Genomic DNA, 20111 nt, shown 5'->3' with positions numbered 1-20111 from the left:
ACTGGTTTCTAGTTTTGTTTCTACAAAGCTGTGTAGTAAAATAAAAAGTTTACTTGTAATAATTAGTTAAAATATAAATATTTTTAAATCAAGCCTATTTTTTATTGTTAAATTTCTTTTTTGTAAACTAAAGCAAGAAGTAGATAAGTATTCTACACTTGCTTACTGCTGCTTGTGCCACAATGAGACGTCTCATTGTGGCCCAAACAACAAAGTAAAGATTTTTGCTTTATATCATTAAAATAAACCATGAGTTAAAAATAATGTAGCTGAATAATAGAAGATTAAAGTGTCAGTAGCAACATAAACTACAACACTTATCTTAATTGTTAAAGTTTTTCAAGATTATGATAGATGCAAGAAATTATCCAAATAACTTTCAGTGTGTCCAAACAGTAACTAATTTTTTTTCTACAAAACAAAAGCGTAGAACAGCATGGAACTAGGAATTGTAGGAAGCATTTTGGTTATGTTTACTCTTCCTAGGTGGCAGTAGCTGTCAGAATTGTATTTATTTTTAAATTTACAATGTCTCATTGGGGAACACACTCTCCTATATTACTAACACCCCCCCCCCCCCAAAAAAAAAATCGAGCACAGAACTAAAGAAAATAAAAGAGAGAGAGAGAGAGAGATTTGTAGGAGTTTGAGAATTATTCTAATTTTCCTAAAGCATCTATTTTTTTAAAAAAAAGCCTCATGTGTTAAGTTGATATAATAGTCCTAAAATATTACCATGTTACGCAACATTAGCCAACATGCTCGGGGTTCACCAGTTTTTTAATAACCCTTTTCTAGCATGTGAGAAAAATATACTTAATTCAACATTTTAATTGTATGTTTAACTTTAAAAATAATACAAGTTCTAAAACTTATCTTATTAGTGTTAATAAACTCAGCCTTTCATCCTTTCAGTAGATTGATAAAATGAGTACCTAGAATGCTTGGAAACTAAACAGTTGGGTTCCGCATTTGGCTGATTACCTTTCCAGAACATATGCCTTGTAACAGAGAGCCCTAGGTCATGAAGACAGAGATGGGCACAGTAGGCTGTGAGGCCACCCAGTTTTAACATTAACAAACAGTTTAATTTCGTTAAAATGTAAATTAATGATAAAAATATAATGGATTATGTACGAGGGCAAATCAAAAAGTCTTTGCGCCTATTTTTTATTTGCCAGAAAAAGATACCTACAGGTATTTACAAATATACGTAGTAAACTGCTGTTTGACCATCGATTACATGGGAAGGCTAATGTCCGGTTATAGGTGGAAATGGACACATCTATTAGTTTATAGGGATGCTGTTAATTGATTTGTTTCAGATGTGCACTTTTGCCCCTCTATTATTTAGCCTTAGTTTTGTAAAAATGAAAATTTGCTCACAGCAACATTTTTTAAATCTAAAGTATATTCGATCTATATTCTCACGGCAAAAACTAATTGATTTATTTATTTACAACAAAGTTTTGAGCTTACCATTTTGCTTTTAGGTTCCTGAATGAAATGAAAATATTTTATTTTCTTTTTGGTGTTTCCATGGAAACTATTTTTGTTTCCCCTTATTTTATTTTAGAGAATGCAATAAATGAATAAGGCACCAGTGACATTATAAAACCTCTGCACCAAAATCCCATCGTTATTTTCCCTTCTTCCCTGCTAGATCCATTCAGGTGGAATCATGTTTACTTGGCAGATTGCCAAATTACATACAATCCATGGTCAAACAGTATGTCACTTACACTATTTCTCCACATAGTCACCTCACCGGTTCAGACATTGGTCCCATCGTGGGACTGAGTTAGAGCTCCCCCTGTGGCAGAACTCTTCCGGCTGCCTGTGGAACCATGCACCGTGGGACCTCGTTCTTGGCTTCTTCGTCATATGTGAATCTCTGTCCTGCCAGAAACTTCTTCAGTGGATTGAAAATCAGTACTACAAGCAGGGTTGGCCGAATTGGACCCAATGGGTTTTTTGAAAAAACCCATTTAAAAAAACCCATTATTTAGCCCACTTTTGGGTTTTTTTAAATTTTCTGAGAATTTTTTTTTAAAAATACTTAATTTAAATACTTTCACAATTTAAACTTCTTTCTTATTTGTTCTTCACCGCAGACAATGAACATAAAAAATGAATTTTGAACTTTAATAGTATTTCTTAACTCTTAACGGCATTAAAAAAATACTTCAAAGATTTTAAATAAATGTATTTAACTTTTTTCTTTAACTGGTCAATAAATAACTCAAATTATCTCGATCAAGTCCTGTCACGTCTGATTTTCTCAATATGTGTACAGAGGAAACTAATCTAGTTAAAAGGCTTTCATGTGAATTATTTTCTGCTAACCAACACATCACAAATCTCGAATAAACACAAGGTATATTTTTTAGAAATAAACAGATTTTTTAAACGGTCGACAGAACAGGTACAGTATTTTCATTATCTTACGAAAAAGTTGAATATTTCTAACTCTGTACACAGAAATAGAAAAACAGGCAGCATAAAATTCAAAGAAATGTCTTGATTAAGCTGGAATTCAGTAAAAAGGGATTTAAACTACTTGAGGTTCTACAGTAGTTTTGCATAACAAAATGAAATACAATAAGGTAAAGTGCAAAAAAAAAAAACGTTGTAATTAAAAACGAACAATAGATTTTATCACTTGAAAAGTAACTTTGCCTTAACTGTTGGTAGTCGTGGAAACTAAAAAATCTGAAACTTCACTATTCTTGGGTTTCGTGGTCTTTTATACTTTTCTTCAGGAAACGCTGAATTTTAACTAGTTTTCCAGTTTTTTTTCCCCGAAGACAATTTTTGCACTTTGTCCATATACTTACGCTACACTATGCTACAAGTACTCCACATTTTCCCTAAAAAATGACAAAAAAAAAATCCACATTTCTTTTAAAAAACCCAACTTTAGTTGGTTTTTTTGGGTTTTATTTAAAAAAACCCAAAAAACCCTGGGTCCATGGGCTTTTTTAAAAAAACCCGGGTTTTTGCGAACCCCGACTACAAGGTCTGAATTGTAGGTGCATTTCCCTGTGACTCGCTATGGGCTTTTGTCCCTTGCTCCGTACAAAATGAATAACACTTCGCTGCTCATAAGCAGTGGACGTCTGAAGAACAACCGTCATCTTTAATGACTGAAAGCGTCTCTGCTCTTCACAGAAAAAGCAAATACGGCTGGTACGGTTCAAGGAACTGTCACTGCTGGGAATGTATGTGTTTGCTTTGTGTTCACAGCTGTATTTTGGCTTTAAAAAAAAATAGGCGCAAAGACTTTTTGATTTGACCTCGTATAATTTTGTAAAAAAAAAAATAATTAAAACGAAATAGTCAAAATTTAAATGTTTTAAAAATGCACAAGAAGTATAGCTATTCAATAAATAAACTCATCACTATGAAATAAATCTAATCTAATTTATATTGAGGAAATAAAATATTTTTTTCAATAAGGCATAGTTGAATAACAGTGTATTATTATTTAATATCTGTTTGGCTATTTTTAATATGGAATGATATGGCAACTGAAAAAAAAGGCTGCATTTATTCCCCTCAAAAGGAACTTATGACCTTGATAGAGGAAAAAAAACACTGTAGAAAGTGAAGAAAAAAAAATAATTTGAATTTTGACATCTTGAATTCAAATTATGTTTTTTGCAATCACGAGGGTGTGTTTGTGTGTAGGGGGTATGTGTGTGTAGGCATGTTTGTTTGTGTCTGTGTGCTGGCATAATTGTGTGGGTAGTTGTGTGTATGAATGTATGTGTGTGGGGGGGGGTATGTGTATGTGTGTGTAGGCATATGTATTTGTGTCTGTGTGCAGGCATGAATGTGTGGGTAGCTGTGTGTATGTGTGTGTGTGAGTGCATGCGTGTGTGTAGTTGTGTATGTATGCGCGTGTGTGTAGGACATGGATGCAACCTGGAGACGGCTTTCGCTATAGGAGCAGCATCGTGAGGAGCCAGTTGACGGTGGTGCTGCAGAGGGTGCTGGTGGGAAAATAAAATGATAGGAACACCAAAAACAGTCAAATGAAAGCAATAAGCAATCGTGATTGCTCAAAAAAAAAAAAAAAAAACTACAAAAGAAACCCCACATTATACAGCGTGCCAGAAAATTAGAATCTTCCCTACATGTTGGTCCACCTCACTTATTTTTGGCATGCCGGCTAATGTGGGGTAATATGGCAGTTATTTTACTTTGAATTTCTGAAATAAAAGCACAAGCTCCAAATTTGAAATATTGTGTCTCAGCAACATTCTACGTTGTTAGGATGTACCAGAACGGCGTTCTGGCTCCACTACACCCCTTGGCATCGACCACCTGTAGATCAGAATCAACCAGAATGCATGATGTATGTAGGAAGGTGTTTTAAGTTACTGATTTTTCATTGAAATTTTTTTGATGAATTTTTAGTATGTTTATTTTTAAATAAAAGTGCATGTTCATTTCTGCTACTTTATTATCAAAGGAGAATATTATTGTTATTAGTTTTTTATTCTTCAGCTGATTCATATTTATTTTTTAAAACCTCTCTTCATGTATTGTACTTTATTTTTGAAATTCAAGTAAGTCACTTGAAATTTTGAATGGTCCTGCAACAATCCAAAGGCCAAAGACTGCAGAGGACTGATTGAAAATACATAGTAAATGATCTTCAGAAGAATTATTTTTCTCTTTGTAGTTTTATTTATAATTATTACAGCATGTGTATCATTGCATGATTTTGATTTGTTAAACATAAAAATTATATTAGTTTCTATTATTTTATTTTATTATTTTTTTTATGTTTGCATGATTTTTCTTTGATGTGAACATTTTTGTTTCTCATTTAGATAGCTTCAGTGTACATAGAAGTAAAATTACTTCCCGTGTTTGTTGGAATAGTGGCAGCTTCTTTTGCATTTTATTCTAATATCACATCTATATTTACTGGAGGGGCAGGGAAAAACGGATCCACAATTGCAGTAAGTGAATGCCTCTCATCGTGTTGCCTTTCAGTTGTTTAGGGTATCTGCACACCTTGAAAGTCATTAAAGTTCATGATTTTCAACAAAAAATGCTCAAAAAACATGGAAACTGAAAATTAGTCGCAGATTTTCAATTCTTGGACATACTAAATATTGGGTAGGAACTAGGTTTTACCTATCAGTCGTAAAGTTACGCATTTTAGCTTTTTTTTTTTACTCTGTTATGTGTAAAGTAAAATTTTTTAAGTATTTCAAAATCCGATTGCATCACTTTCTATAAAATTCGCTTGATTTTGTTTTCTAAGTGATTCTATCGCATGGATAACATTAATTTTGTGATTACCATTATTTTTATCCCTTCCTTTATTTTAACTTGTGCCCTGGTCATTTTTCCATATACACTTTTTCTTTTTTGTTTTCCATTTGCATCTGATTTGATTCAAGCTAATACCACTTGCAACAATTATCATTAGTTATGTTCAGCAGTGTTTATCTTACATTTTTGATAATTTTAAAAAAGAATATTGTCTTAAAAAGTTGACTAATGATAATATTGTAGTAATAGAATATGAAAATCAAATCATTTCGAATTAATTGTTTTTTAGTTATAATCGTAGCTCAGCTTGTTACTTTTTGCTTTAACTTGAATTTTGTAAAGCATGTTTTCTGAGGCAGTTGCAATTTAATTTTCACAAAGCACATATATAGATATTTCTTGCGAAAAATGTGTTTTTTTTCCTCCTGAAAACATTGCATCCTGTGAGCCATGGAAAGTTACTAGCTGAAATCATGGAAAGCCATGGATTTGAAAACTTTAGCAAATACCCTGGATGTTACACTGATGCAGTTGAGAACTGCAAGCTCTGGTTGAGCACATGAACACTCACAGACAAAAACATAAAGTAGTAACTTGTCCTAAAATTTCATGAGCTATTATTGATTTGGAAACTTAAAGTCAATTAGTGTTTTTATAATATTGATTGCAACATTATGTGTAGGGGTGCATCAAATCATATTTTCCCTGTGTGCATACATAGCAGAATGTAATGTGGGCGTGTCTGTCCTGGCTAACAGTTGGTGTAAATGTTGTCTCATGAGCAGTAAACATAATGGACCAGAGTGAATTAATAGACATTTGGGCACTGAATGTGTTGATGATTTTTGATCAGAATTAATATATTTAAAATGTATTAAGAATTAGTGTATAGAGAAATAAGTTTCCTGTTATTTTCATATTTTTGTCAATTGGTTTTAAATGTCGATCATAAACAAATGCAGTGTTGATGCTTGACAACAAGTAGTTTTTGTTCTGAAATTTAAAGCAGGTATATCTTGAATTGTTATTTATGCTTGTGTTCTTTTAATTTAAATCTTTGATGTCTAAGGTTCAACCTAGTCCTTGGGGCTAACAATTTTCAAGAAGTCATTACTAATCTTATGCTTGTATTACTCCTAAGCTGCACTTCAAGCTGTAGTGCAGCATTCATGCCTTTTCTTTGTCTTGAATATCCAGGATTTCATAGTTTAGTATTAAAATGTCGTCTTGTGACCATATAAACTCCCCATGGCATTCGAAACAGTAATAAGCGATTGAACATTTATGTTATGTAATGTTCTCTTCTGAACTTCCATTTCAACTTGACAAAGAGTCTGCGGATAATATTTTACCATATTATAAAAATCCTGTTATGGTTTTGCAGCAGCCAATGAAATCAATGAAAAAACTCTGACATACATTAGTAGAGCTGAATTTCATGATTGACGCTTAAAATTTCAGGCAAAGGCTGAAATGGATAAAATGTTACAGTTTGCAGTACATTGAAATAAGTCTGGGCACTGCTGTTATACAAATGTATTGCGTAACATTTTTTGCATTTATTCAATAAAATCATTTGAAGTTCAAGTAGGCAGCCAATGATGAGGAATATTTTGAGACTTGAAATTTTAGCTCAATTGGCAGCTTTTGGACAATTTCCCTTTCATTCTGGCAAGATTGGCAGTGCTCAAAAATTCAGTGCCCAGCCCAGAAAAAGTATTATGAGCATGCTATTTTACCACAAATGCTAGACTGCAATGATGTAGTTAGTGTGTAGTAAATGAGAGCAGTGGTGTAGCAAGGGGGATAGGAGGGTCACTCCCCCCCCCCCCCCCCGAAACTCAAAATTATAAGTATGATCACACGTGCAAAGGCTCAAAAAAAAGGCCACTTTTTGGCCTTTTAATTTCAAAAAATTTCATATGACCCACCCCCATGAGAAATTTCTTGCTAGGCCACTCAATGAGAGTGGTGAGTACATGTGCAAGATTAAGGAATTCAAATGTAGAAGTTGTTCCAAGATCAGTGAGACGACTAATGTTTCGCACTTGGTCATGCCAAGCAAGGTCATGATCATACATTTTAAAAATTCATTCCATAACTGATAATGTTGTTCAAGCAAACACTAATGCACTATTGATATTCTAGTAGCTTTGATGTTTGAAATGAAATCCTGGAAGTTCATGTGCTTAATCATTTTACTTTCTAATACCTGACATAGTTTTTCCTTTATCTTCATCTCAGAACAACAAATGCTCTGCTGCATTTTACAGAAAAGAACCCATGTCGAATTCATCAATGTTTTTAAAACCATAAGCATAACCATAAATTTTTAGCACATGTACCACCAGTAATCTTTAAATACAATTCAGGAGCTAAAAGAGAATCTGAAACAGCTTTATCTGATGATAAAATTGTTTCTGAGATTGCAAAATAGACCCTTTACTGAAGAGGTAGACAATTTCCGAAATACACGATTGAAAAAATAAACACTTCCCAATAGTAAGTTATAGACTTTGCACAATACCAATGATTAGAAGAATAACCTCATCGCGGCATTCAATATTGCAAAATGGACTTTATAGAAAAACTAATATAACAAAAAGTAAACAACCTCTACAAAATAATTTTAGCATAGGTTTGCATAAAACCAATTTTGCTAGATTCCCGAATTCCTTTATTGTATCATTTTCCTATCTGTGATAGATGCTTTAAAATGGTTTAAAGAAAAATTATTTTAAAAGGTTTAAAGTTTCTTACCAATTTTACCTTCTCAGCCCCAATACCTACTTTAAAAAATAATTTTTTAAAATTTTCATACCAATTAGTTCAAAACAAATAGAAAAGTGCAAGCTTAAAAAAAAAAAATCTTAATTTTTCTTTTTGAGAAAATTGAGTGTCTCCTGGAGGAACAATACTGAAATTATAGTGTTCTAAATCAGATGGAGAAAGATTTGAATTCTAAGTTGATAATCTCACATAAAACACAATATTTAAGGAATTCATCAGCATAATCAGTAATTTTCTACTGTAAAAATAAAGTAGCAACACTTCCAGATGGACATGCATATCATTTTCAATTTTTTTATTTTTAGAAAATACTATTTTCATTTGACTGTAAGCAATGAATAAGATGAATCTGCCAATGAAATACCCCATTTTCAGTACCGTCATCAATTACCAAGAAAATTAGCTGATGCTAATAACTTTATTTACCTTGATGGCATTTTTTGTTAGTGGTGATAAGACGGAGGAGATAAATACTATCGCCCTATTACCCCGCATTATCCAGCATGCTGCAAAATTCGGGGGTCACCAGATTTTCAATAACACTTGCCTGGTCCTTTCTGGCATGCCAGAAAAATCGAGGTTAGGAAAAAAAATACTGCTATAAAAAATATATGTTCAGCTTAAAAAATAATAAGTTCTCTTCATATCCTATTAGTATTAATAAACAGTTTAATTTTGTAAAAATATTAACTAACAATGATATTTGTTATTTTAACAAGAAAAATATTATTAAACAACAAATAATTTTATACAAATGAAATTAAAACTAAGCAAACATTTAAGCAGTAAGTTCCTGCCCCTAAGCCAGTGCTAAGGAATTTACCATAGCTATTCAATAAATAAAAATTAAACTCACCTCTCTAAAAGGAACCCAAAAAAAAAAATTTATTTAAAAAAAATTATGTACAAATCGCAGCAACGATGATTGCTTCTAAATTGATTTTTTATTGGCATATAATTAAATCCGTTTTTTATGACCTACCATAAATAACAAACACATTATATGCAATACACAATTAGAACTGAATGGGGAAATTTGCTTTTGTTTTGTTGCAAAATAAACCTCCAGTTATATGGCATGCCGTAAAACTCAAAATTTCCTGGCATGCTGGTCAACCTCACTTTTTTCCGGCATGCCGTAAAACTCGAAACTTCCCGGTATGCTGGTAAACCTCACTTTTTTCCGGCATGCCGGATAATACGGAGTAATACGGCAAGAGTTTATTTGTTTACTGGAACATACTTAGTTTGAATAGGGCAATTCCACCGTAACATGTGACATTTTTACAATATTTTTCTTTCCAAAGTTCTTTTTCATTAGCTCAGCATAAAATAATAAAGCATTACGTGAAATACACCGCCAGCTCAGTCAATTCCAGCCGAGGACTGCAGTTTCGTGCTTATTAGCACTCATCAGCCTATCATAGGAAAGTGACTGAGCTAGAGATGGAAAACCTCTTAAGGTAGCCAAGAGTGCGAAACAAACTGGTAGCTAATATAGAATCAGCAGACCAGACGAGTGACCGAAGCAATGGTTCGGTTCAACTCGAAGATTGAACGCGAGGCAAGGTATATTCAGTAGTTTTTTCCTATGCCGGGCTGATGAGTGCTAATAAGCACGAAACTGCAGTCCTCGGCTGGAAATGACTGAGCTGGCGGTGTATTTCACGTATTTCTGCTTTAGCCCAGGCTAATGGGCGGTAATTTACTGAATAAAGCATTGTTTCATATTATCTTATTTTACGTACTCTTCTTGCATGCACAATGTAATTATTCTCAGATTTTTCTAATTATTTGTTAATTTTTTAAAACTTGTAACGTGCATGACAGTTTGAGATTTAAGTTGTCACACAGGTTACAAGCTTTATGAAATTGATAATTAATTATAAAAAACTTACGAGTAATTATATTGTGCAAGTAACTGTTTTATGTATGTCAGACAAGATAATACTAACCGATGCTTGATTTTTTTCAATGCTGAGCTCATGAAAAAGAACTTTGGAAAGAAAACAAGCTGTGCATCACATGACTTCTTTTTATGTCAATTCAACGATCATAGTGCCTTGGAGTAAGCAAAGAAACACTTTAAATATTCCCCCCCCCCCCCAAGTTTGTTGTGAAACAAAGCAAAAAAAAATGTTTTATATAGATTAATTTTTCCAATATTGGCAATTTCAGTGTAATTCAATGGTTCACTCTCTAAATATCGCCTCTAAAATGTCCGCCAAATTGCAACCAGATTTAAAAAAAAAAAACTCGCTAGATTTGTCGACAAGTTGGTGAAAAAACTTGGCGACCAAAAGCTTGCTGATGTATTGCCAAGTGGTTGCCAAATTATAACACCACTTGAGTTTGCATCAAAATTAACAATGATTTTCCCCCCAAAAGGTGTAAAAGACCCCCTTTGGAACACCTGAATGCAGCCAAAAAGGGGAGTGCTTAACTAGACCCCACTTGGAGTCTACATACTAAATTTCAACTTTCTGGGACTTACTGTTCTTGAGTTATGTGAGATACATACGCACATACATACGGATGTCATGAGAAAACTCATTGTAATTAACTCGGGGATCATCAAAATGGATATTTCGGATGTCTATACGTTCTTAGGCATGTATCCACATGTAGTTGGGTTGAGAAAAAAAAACTCAATATTCATTCGGGGTGAGCAAAATAGAAATTAAGGTAGATTTTCAAGTGCAAATTTTTTCGCAAATACAATACTTCCTTTACTATGTAAAAGGAAGTGCAAATGTGTCAAAATGTCACATGTCACTCATGTTTTGGTGGAATCGCTCAAAGCAGAAGTAGGCGCTAAAGAAGTCAGTGACACTAAGCTTAGCAAGTGGGTGCAGAATAGGATTTTAAAATAAAACTCCTCGGGACCCGATACTGGTGGTACATCCACAGAGCCCAATACAGGCTGATTTTGCTACCGTTTTTTCGGTACCTTCACAAAAGTCTTGTTTTGAAATAGGTACTTTCACAAAAATCAAGTAATAAGATCAGTAGCTTCGCAAAAATATCGAAAATTTCACAAAAATTTGCATTTTAAAATATAAAATTTGTTTTTCTGTTTAAAACAAAATTTAATCATAAAATTCTAAGCAGGTTTATATGAAGAATCGCTTAAATAGCAACCTTTTTGTGGTATTTTAACTAATTTTTAGCTGTTTTTCGCGAAAGTGTATTTTATGCAATATTATCGCAATCTTTTAACATGTTTTGGGGAACCGTTTTTCTCACAATTTCCAATATTGTACACAGTACATAGCCTATTAAGCTGACATTATGATGGTATTTTTGGTACTTCTTGAGTTTTTAGCTTTCCCCCCCCCCCCCTTCCCAAAAAACAAAACCTGTTAAAAATAATACTAGATGACATTTACACTTTTCAAACTGAAATTCCACTTGTTCTACTTCTCTTTTATAAAAATTAGGATGCCTCTAAAAGTTTAGGGCACAAAATCAGGATGCCACAAAAACAATGCTGATAAAAAAAAAAACCTTTCACAAAAATAGAATGATGAAATACACTTTCACAAAAATAGGTAGCAAGAAAAAAATCCTGGATTGGCTCCTGATCCAGTTCCGCGATGTATAAAATTTTGAAATTCTACTGAAAGTAAAATGCAGCAGGGTTGCATTTGTTGTCTGGCCCTTTCGATCTGGCCCTCATCTCTCTCTTGCGTCCAGCTACCAGGCATGCCTGCAGAGCTACGCCTGGTCCCCATTACTATCGCTTTCCTGGTGAGCCTGATGCTCTGCTACGGCTACCTAACGTCCATCTTGTCTGGCGGAAGCGGGAAGAACGGATCTTCCGTGGCAGTGAGTCCTTCCTCCTTATGTTTCCCTGATCCCTTCCCTTCCCTGTAACCTTGAAAACACTCCAATATGCATGTTGTAGAGTTTATAGAGCTTTTTCACATAGACTAATAATAAGAGTAGACCGAGCTTTCTCATTCTTGCTGATAAAGAAAATTGGTTCATAGATGTATCATGTGACTAGTGGAAGGGCTTGGCGAAGACTTTGGCAGCATGGTTGCTAGATGGCAGCATTATCTATAGTTTGGCACTCGACATGTATTTTAAGACAATGTGTTTTCATTAAAAAAAACTTCCAGGTGCAGAGATTTAACTGTTTTTCTTTTAGTTATGCATTATTTTGACATTAGTAATAGTTTTTGATCAGTTTTCGGTAACTTTTATTTCATTTGGAGCTGTCAGCGTTGGCGTGAACGAAATGGCGTAAACGTTTTGCGTTAACGCAAAAATGTACTAATCGGTATCTTAAATTGAAACTGTAGGTAAAAATCTTACCGTTTGCTGATTCTTCTTGGTCGCTTGCATCTTTTATTGCTTAGAGAGTTATTGAAATTGACTAAAGAAAATGCACAATAGTATCTAAACGAAAAACTCACTATATTAACAAAATATTTACAACTTAGAATAACAAATTTACAAATCGGACTCCATAAAAGATCATTCTTCCGTGTTCCATCAATTCTATTTATTTTATTTCGCGCTGGCGTTGATCGTCTGCTATGATTAACGCCCGCTGTTGCTAGGATATCCACCAGTCACATGGTTTGGTTTATGAGCAGCAAAAGGGTTGCCATAGCTCGGTCTACTCTTATTATTAGTCTATGCTTTTTCATTAATGTCACACCCATATAAACTGTTGAATGCCTTCGCACATTTTGGGTGCGTTCGCCGACCTCGACTGGTCAATTGGTGAGAAGGTATGCCAGCGTTCTATGAGATCGACCTTTTAACTGCTTGCTACTGATGTCGTTCTGTGAGCCTCACTGGTTGATCTGTTGGCATGATTAGAATTAAGTTTAAAAATCCAATATTATGTTTGAGAAATTTAAACTAAGCCAACATTAAATGGCCGTGAAATGTCAAGTTGGAGACAAGCAAAAAGCATGTTTCAGAAAAAATTCATTTATTAAATATGACTAGTAAATATAGCAAAACATCCCTGTAAAAAGAACACCCCCAAAATATCACAACAAAATGAGTTCCATATAATAAAGGATAAAATGTCGCCAATCTGTCGATGAAGTCACTGGTCAGTCCTAAGTTGTCAATTCCAGGAACACACAAAGTCGTCCGGATTAAACTTCAGGAACACACTTGACAGGTAAACCACATGGAAGACTCGAAGATTCGGCGAACTTATCCAGCAGAACTTATGGAACACACTTCCCTGGCAATATCAATTTGCCGTACACAAAACAAGTACTTCTTCACCTGGACTCATTTCATTTCCAGGACTTGGAATTCCAAAACTTGAAAAACAAGGTGATTAATTCATCACTGGTTACACGCCACTAAATCCCGCTAGCATAGCGAGGGAAAAACCCCTCTCACGTGAGCCGGACTAGGCCTCACAATCAAAACAAAACTGGGGATCGATGAGAAGAGAGAGAGAGTGTTGCCACTCACCTCAATATATATATTCCATCGGCCAATGAGATTGCATGCCTTGATGACGTCACAATACTAACTTCAATTACAACTCATTTGTTTATTCCACTGCCGCAAATTTTCATACTCCCTCCATGGTATGTGCGGTCTTAAACAAGTGGAATTAATTCAAATCATTCAAGTGACAACTCAACTTTTCCGAATTGACACATCGAGACATGCAATCTTCGATGTACTTAGTAAACAGTCGCCATTAATTATGGCGTGGGGGAAATGTCGATTGAAGTGTTAGCACCAACTAGTTGAATTATACTTTTACCAGACTAGGCTTATTAAAGTAGGTAACAATTAACTTTAAAATTATTTTCTTTAAATTATCGGCTGTGGACCGAGAATAAATAAAATTAAATAATATTTTATGCCAACATGATCTACCGGTCGACAGCAAGTTAAGCTGGTTGATTGAACCGGGTGACATTTTTGTCCAATTATAAGTATTTTTCACCTGTGTGTTATTCATCTGCGCCATGTCTGCGCAGGTAACCCGTGATCAACTGAAGCCGTTCGATGAAACATTGGTTGGTGAGCAACCGGTTTGTAACCGCTGACATCATTAGCTGTCATGTGAACAATCGACCGGTCGCCAACAGTCGAGGTCGTTGAACGTAAGCTTTACTAGTATATACATAGTATATACTCGTAAATATGTTATTGCAGAGAAAATTTGTCATAACCCAGGGTGCCCATATGGGAGGAAGGGGGGTTCAAGCCCCCCCCCTTTGAAACTTCCTTTCTTTTAGTATTTTTTTCTTTTCAAAAATGTAAAAACATTTTTTCTCCAACAATTAATAAGTTATTAAAAATGTCAAATTTTAATTAACTCTAATCTACTGAAATCAGTTTCTACAGGGAAAATATCTTGCTAAACCATGGAGAAAATATATGAGCCCCCCCCCCTTAAAATTTTGCATATGGGCGCCCTTGGTGGTAACTACATTTATTAATTTTAAGTAAAGAAGTTTTTTAAAAATATGCACTCGGGTTAGACCAATTATTTACGAAAAGACGACAGTAAGTTGAACAATAAGTTAAGCCACAAATCAAAGAAATAAGTTGTAAAGCTTTATTCATGAATTTCGCATTTAGAACTCCACAGCAGATACTTAATTTGTGCTTAGCACGTCAGCATAACCGTCACCATCTACGCATTTTCAGGAAAAGTGTAAAATACCGAAGAAAGCGCAGTGAAACGAGAAATCAAACTTAAAACATGTATAAGAAAAAAAAAAAAAACTTAGAAGATGAAACGAGCGTCTAATGTCTAGCCAGAAAGTAAGTGCTATTGATGCTAAGTTTTGTAAAACATGCACTTGCATCAAGGATGTGGGGAAGGAAAAAAACAAATTATAATATTGTAGTGCAAAAAGCATATGGTGTTGTCCTACTCTTAATGGAAAAGTACTATTAACAGTGATGTAAGTATATATCATTGCATGCTGTTGCTTATCCTAATTTATTGAACAAATTTATTTGGCATTATACTGTTAAGTCTTAAATCTAAGTCTCTGAACATTTAATAAGTCTATGTGTCTACTTTTATAATTATAGGAATACCTTACTTGGTGGGGTTTCACTTCATACTGATCCCAATGTGTTACTATTAGAAATTTGATTTATATCAACGTTAATTGTGATTTAGTACTGGGTGGTTTTGAAATTTTTTTTTCTCCAAAATATTAAGCGAAAATAGTAAGAAAATGATTTTGTATCATTGCATTAATGATTTTCGCAACTTTAGCTTTAACTTATCGGAAAAAGTTTGCATGAGATTATACATTGTTTGGATGATATAAGTCTTTTTAGAATTCAAAAGTACAAGTCAATATAAACATAGTGAGAAGTAAAACAATTTATATAAGGAACAAATTGCAGTGAAATGGGCAAATGTATGTCCTGGTGTTTCAAACAGTCTTTTAGAGCAACTTTGAAAAAATTAAATTGATTCAGGAATAAAACATTTTTTTCCTATATTTGTCCTATTCATTTCCAGATTTTCATTTCTGCCTTTTCATCCACTTTTGCTTCTTATGTTGCTAATTTTTTTCTGCAAAAATTACCAACTTCAAGCTAAGCTAAACATACTTCATGTGTGCATGTGAAAAATGATTTCAACTGTTCGAAAAGTAATACATTAAAAGAATTTTTTTAGCTGAAAACTTGTGTGACATTTGTTATTGATATCCTAGGGTTCGAGCATCTTTTCTCCAATCATCCCCCTGGCCCTGGTGGTGGTGCCCGCCTTTGTCATCTATCAGAAGTCTGTGTCCAACATCTACGAGCACCACCCCTGCCTCTATATCTTAGCATTTGGAATGGTGGCTTCCAAGGTCACCAATAAATTGGTGGTGAGTAGTTTTTGCTTGAAAATCTTGCATCAAGTTACTGCAAAAGCACTTATTTTCGCAAAAATGAAGATACAGTCAAACCTCGTTATCACAACAACTCTGGGACTGTCATCAAAGTGTCGTCATAGCCGGAGCGACGTCATAACCGGAATAGTTTAGAAATTCATAATTAAACATTGGTTCGGAATAAAATTAGATTTAAGGAAGAAATTAATAGTGTTTATGCTTTTAAATAGATTCAACTAATGTAAATTTGAGTTATTGGTGAATATAACAAAAAGTTTTAAAAAAAACTTCACTCATTATTATTATTTTCTTTTTTTTAATTCTACAATACTTTCCAATAAGTGTTTGCTAAACTTTCACGAATAACATTTTTAATCCGCCTTTCCACGAAATTATCAGCAAGAAAAAAATTAATTCAAGACTTTTCACTTTTGTCCGCAATTTGATTAGATTATGACGGCCTAGCCCCATTTTTCAAAGGTGAAAAAAACCCTTCCTCATTCTTTTATCCAGTTTAGAGTTGTGCATCCCTTTTATATGTAATGAGGAGCTTTTATCTCTTTTTCTCTTATGGGAAAAGCTTGTAGAGACTACCTACAGCTTAGCTTAAGGTAGCTAGGTCTTTCTCTTCTGCTGTTTCCCTCGTCCAGAATTACAATCCTCCCACTTTGAATTCCTTTCTATTGTCCCTCTTGTCAAAGTCTGAAACCTGTACCTTTCAGAACTTATCTACTCCTCCCCCTCCATTTTTCAGGTGTCATGCCTGGTCAAATCTCTTGTCTGAGTCCGAAGTTCCTACAGCAAACATTTCCAGATGTTTTCATTATTTTAAGGAAAATTTTTCAATAGAAAGAAGTATTTGATCCTATCTGCTCAGCTTGAAGTGTCGTCGTAACCGGAGTTACCCATAAAAAAATGTCGTAAAATCCGGAGCCACTTAACATTAAAACTGTTATGTACAGAATATCAAACGCCATTAGCGAAGATATCTGACATATTCTAATACTGTCTAACACTAAGCAGAGTGAATATTACACATTACAAGGAAAGATACTTCTGCTATAAAAAGCTTCTGTTTAAAAGTCTAAAATAGTTGGTAAGTTAAAGAAATTACAATGTACGTTGCAAAACAGGATGGATGAACATTTAACTTCATACCTGTAAGGTGAATATTCTATATAATACACCCATTCGGACATGAGGAAACGAAAGCACCATGTTACAAGATAGCCACACACCAAATACCACACAAACCCTCTGTGATCTTACTTCTTATATCCCACAGAAAAAACACAGTTGATGTCTACTCATGGCGCCATCTACCGGACAGTGAGACAAACAATGAGAAAATTGATACGTATATATTTATGATGACAATAGAGGGTTGTTTAAATGGCGAGACCAATTATGTCTGAATATATTATGCAACAAAAACTGTATGGCATAAGTTCGGGACTTTGAAAAAATGACGTGACATCCGGAGTGTCGTAAAATCCGGGTGTCGCGATACCGAGGTTTGACTGTATTGGTGAATTGGTGTGCTGAAAATGTCGCGACTTTTTAATGAGCGTAACCAAAGTTAGAAAGAAAAGGATTTCGTGGGGCTTAAATTTTCACAACTACGATGAGTTCGCAAAAACTAAAGCCTTCCAAAAATAAAGGCTTTACAGCAATTGCTTTTCAGTTATAAATGTTTTTTTTAGAGATGTACCGAGTAGCACTTTGGCCGAGTAGCCGAGTGCCGAGTACTCGGTCTTTCATTACTCGGCCGAGTACCGAGTTACCAAGTAACAATTATGTTTTAAGAAGAACCACAAACACACATGTGATGAATTTTGAACTTATTGGAATAGTAATATAGACCTCCTTGTACATATAATAGTTTTTAAAACTAAATTCCTGCTGAAAGTTAATTATGCGTTATTTAAAAATTTTGTTTATGTCAAAAATTTCACAAAAAGAATATTTTTAAAATTAAAAATAAATAAATAAAAGGTATGATTAATCAAGTTGGAATTAAAACAAATTATACCAATCTATTATAGTTCTAGTCCGCCAAACTTAAATAATTTTTAAAAGCAAATAAAACAAATGTGCAGGAATACTGCAGATAGGTGTTTCTGTGTTACAAGGAACGTCTTTTTCAGTGCATAAAATGTGAGTTAAAAGATGTAAAGACATTCGAGAAAAAAATCTGACTTTTGTCAGATGCCTTTAAAACCATGAGCTCACATTTTGTGCATTGAAAAAGGAATTCCTTGTAATACCAAAACACATGTCTGCAGTGTGCTTTTAATGTTGTTTTATTTCCTTTTATTTTTTAAGCAAAGGTATTTTTATATTTCTTATAACTAATTTTTGCTTGTAGCAAAAATCCATTTTTAATATAAAAATTCCATATTTTCTATACTTACGTTTTTTTGTACAATTTTTAATAAATATGTTTTATTTACTTTGGGGACATTAAAATAAAAGATTTATTCCATTGATGCATTACAAACTTTATTATTCTCAAAATTTAAATTTACTTGTAAATGATTGCAGAATATTATATATGCTTGTGCTTTTTTATAAATTTTAATATCTGCCTCGGACAATATTCAATTTTTTGCAACTACTCGGTATTGGCCGAGTATCTGATCAAAATTTGGCCGAGTACCGAGTACTCGGCAAATTGGCCGAATAGGCCGAGTAGTTACCGAGTACTCGGTACGTCTCTAGTTTTTTTGTTTCTTTTCGTTTTTTCAGTTCATATTCCATTTCCTCTTTTGTTTTCACTAAAAGAGTCATAATATTCTGATGATCAATTAAAACATTAAAAGGTAAACAAAAAAACAGAAAAAAAGTTGGAAAACAAAATGAAATATGATTTTTTTTAAAAAGATCTTTAAAGGAAACAATTGAAATATAATTTATTTGTATAAATTTCTCTTTGTGTGTAGGATTCTGAAGAGAAAGATAAAAAATATTAAAGTTAATAATTGTTAATGCAGAAGAAAAAGCGAAAATGCTGATAAAAGCATGATATATAGTGCTACATGTATGAGGCATATAGAACTATATATACATCATATAAAGTGGATCCTCCATTTCGATTTAATCCACTTAAGCTCTGAAAGCTTCATTTATGAACTTCATTTTTTTCCTAAAATCTGTTTGGTTCAGAGCTATAGCGAATGGAGTCGAAATGGATTTGATTGACTAGCTCTGAGTGTGTCATATATTAGTTCAGTACAGTACAGAACTGTGTTGTATTACTGTCATTCATTTACATTGGTAAAAATAAGGTTTCATTATACCCTGGTTATCTATCTATATAAATAAAAAAAGAATATAAGTGTGTATGTGTCCTATACAAATCCACAGTTTACGTTGGATCTCGACCAAATTTGGCAGAGAAGTACTTGGGCCCCCGAGAAGGAACGTCGGGGGAGGGGGGGGGTTCAAACAAAAAGTACTGAACCATTTTAATTTTAAAGCCCGAAAATGGGATTAAATAGCTCTTTCAACCGATCATCTGATTTCTTTGATTCAGGTCCCATTCGAAAGCCCGCGAAAAACACCCATAGAGTTCCTTCATTTTTTCTAATTTCAAAAAATTTTAAAATCACCGGGAAAAAAAAGACAAATCACTGCTAAGCCAAATGCAGCAGAAATTTTAAATCGGAAAAATTATTGTCTGCACGATCTCATTTTAAATTAGCGTTCAGAAGGTTGCCACTTTGTTTTTTCTTGGCCATCACTAAGTAAAATTTTGTTTTTGTTTCGAGGTGTAAATAAGCTTGATTGTTGAGCATGTGTCACTTGACATAACTTTTATTTTTGAGATAGACCATGCAAAGCCAGGCAATGCAGCTAGTATTATATAACACAGGTAGAAAATATGTTCTCCAGTTCACACAGTATAATGAGGTTCTATTGCAATCCAATGTCCTGTAATGACCATGTAAAACAACAATTTGTAGCAATTTATTTTTTCATAACTAGTTTCAACAAAAAGATATGGCAGAAAGAAAAAAAAAATTTCTATACTGTTGTGCTGCATGTGCAAAAGAGGATGCTTTACCTTTAAGAATTCCAATCTTCGTAGAAAAATATCTCCTTTAGCTGATGTAAATCCCATGGCAGATTGCACCCATGTAAATCATGCAGTCTGCTCAGTTTCAAGTTGTATTACTTATAAAA

General features: G+C 33.8%; 1 protein-coding gene across 1 annotated transcript in view; it reads left to right on the top strand.

The window, feature by feature from the left end:
* LOC129233788 (cholinephosphotransferase 1-like) overlaps positions 1–20111 on the top strand; it is a 59566-nt gene that overhangs the window by 25522 nt on the left and 13933 nt on the right. Inside the window, exons 5-6 of the mRNA XM_054867765.1 lie at positions 4842–4973; positions 15762–15920. Of these exons, the coding sequence (XP_054723740.1) occupies positions 4842–4973; positions 15762–15920 (291 nt within the window). The remainder of the gene's footprint in view (positions 1–4841; positions 4974–15761; positions 15921–20111) is intronic.

The sequence above is a fragment of the Uloborus diversus genome, unplaced genomic scaffold (genome assembly GCF_026930045.1).
Source record: "Uloborus diversus isolate 005 unplaced genomic scaffold, Udiv.v.3.1 scaffold_723, whole genome shotgun sequence".
NCBI lineage: Eukaryota > Metazoa > Arthropoda > Arachnida > Araneae > Uloboridae > Uloborus > Uloborus diversus.
The sequence above is the reverse complement of the archived record's forward strand: the minus strand, read 5'-3'. Positions and strand labels throughout refer to the sequence as shown.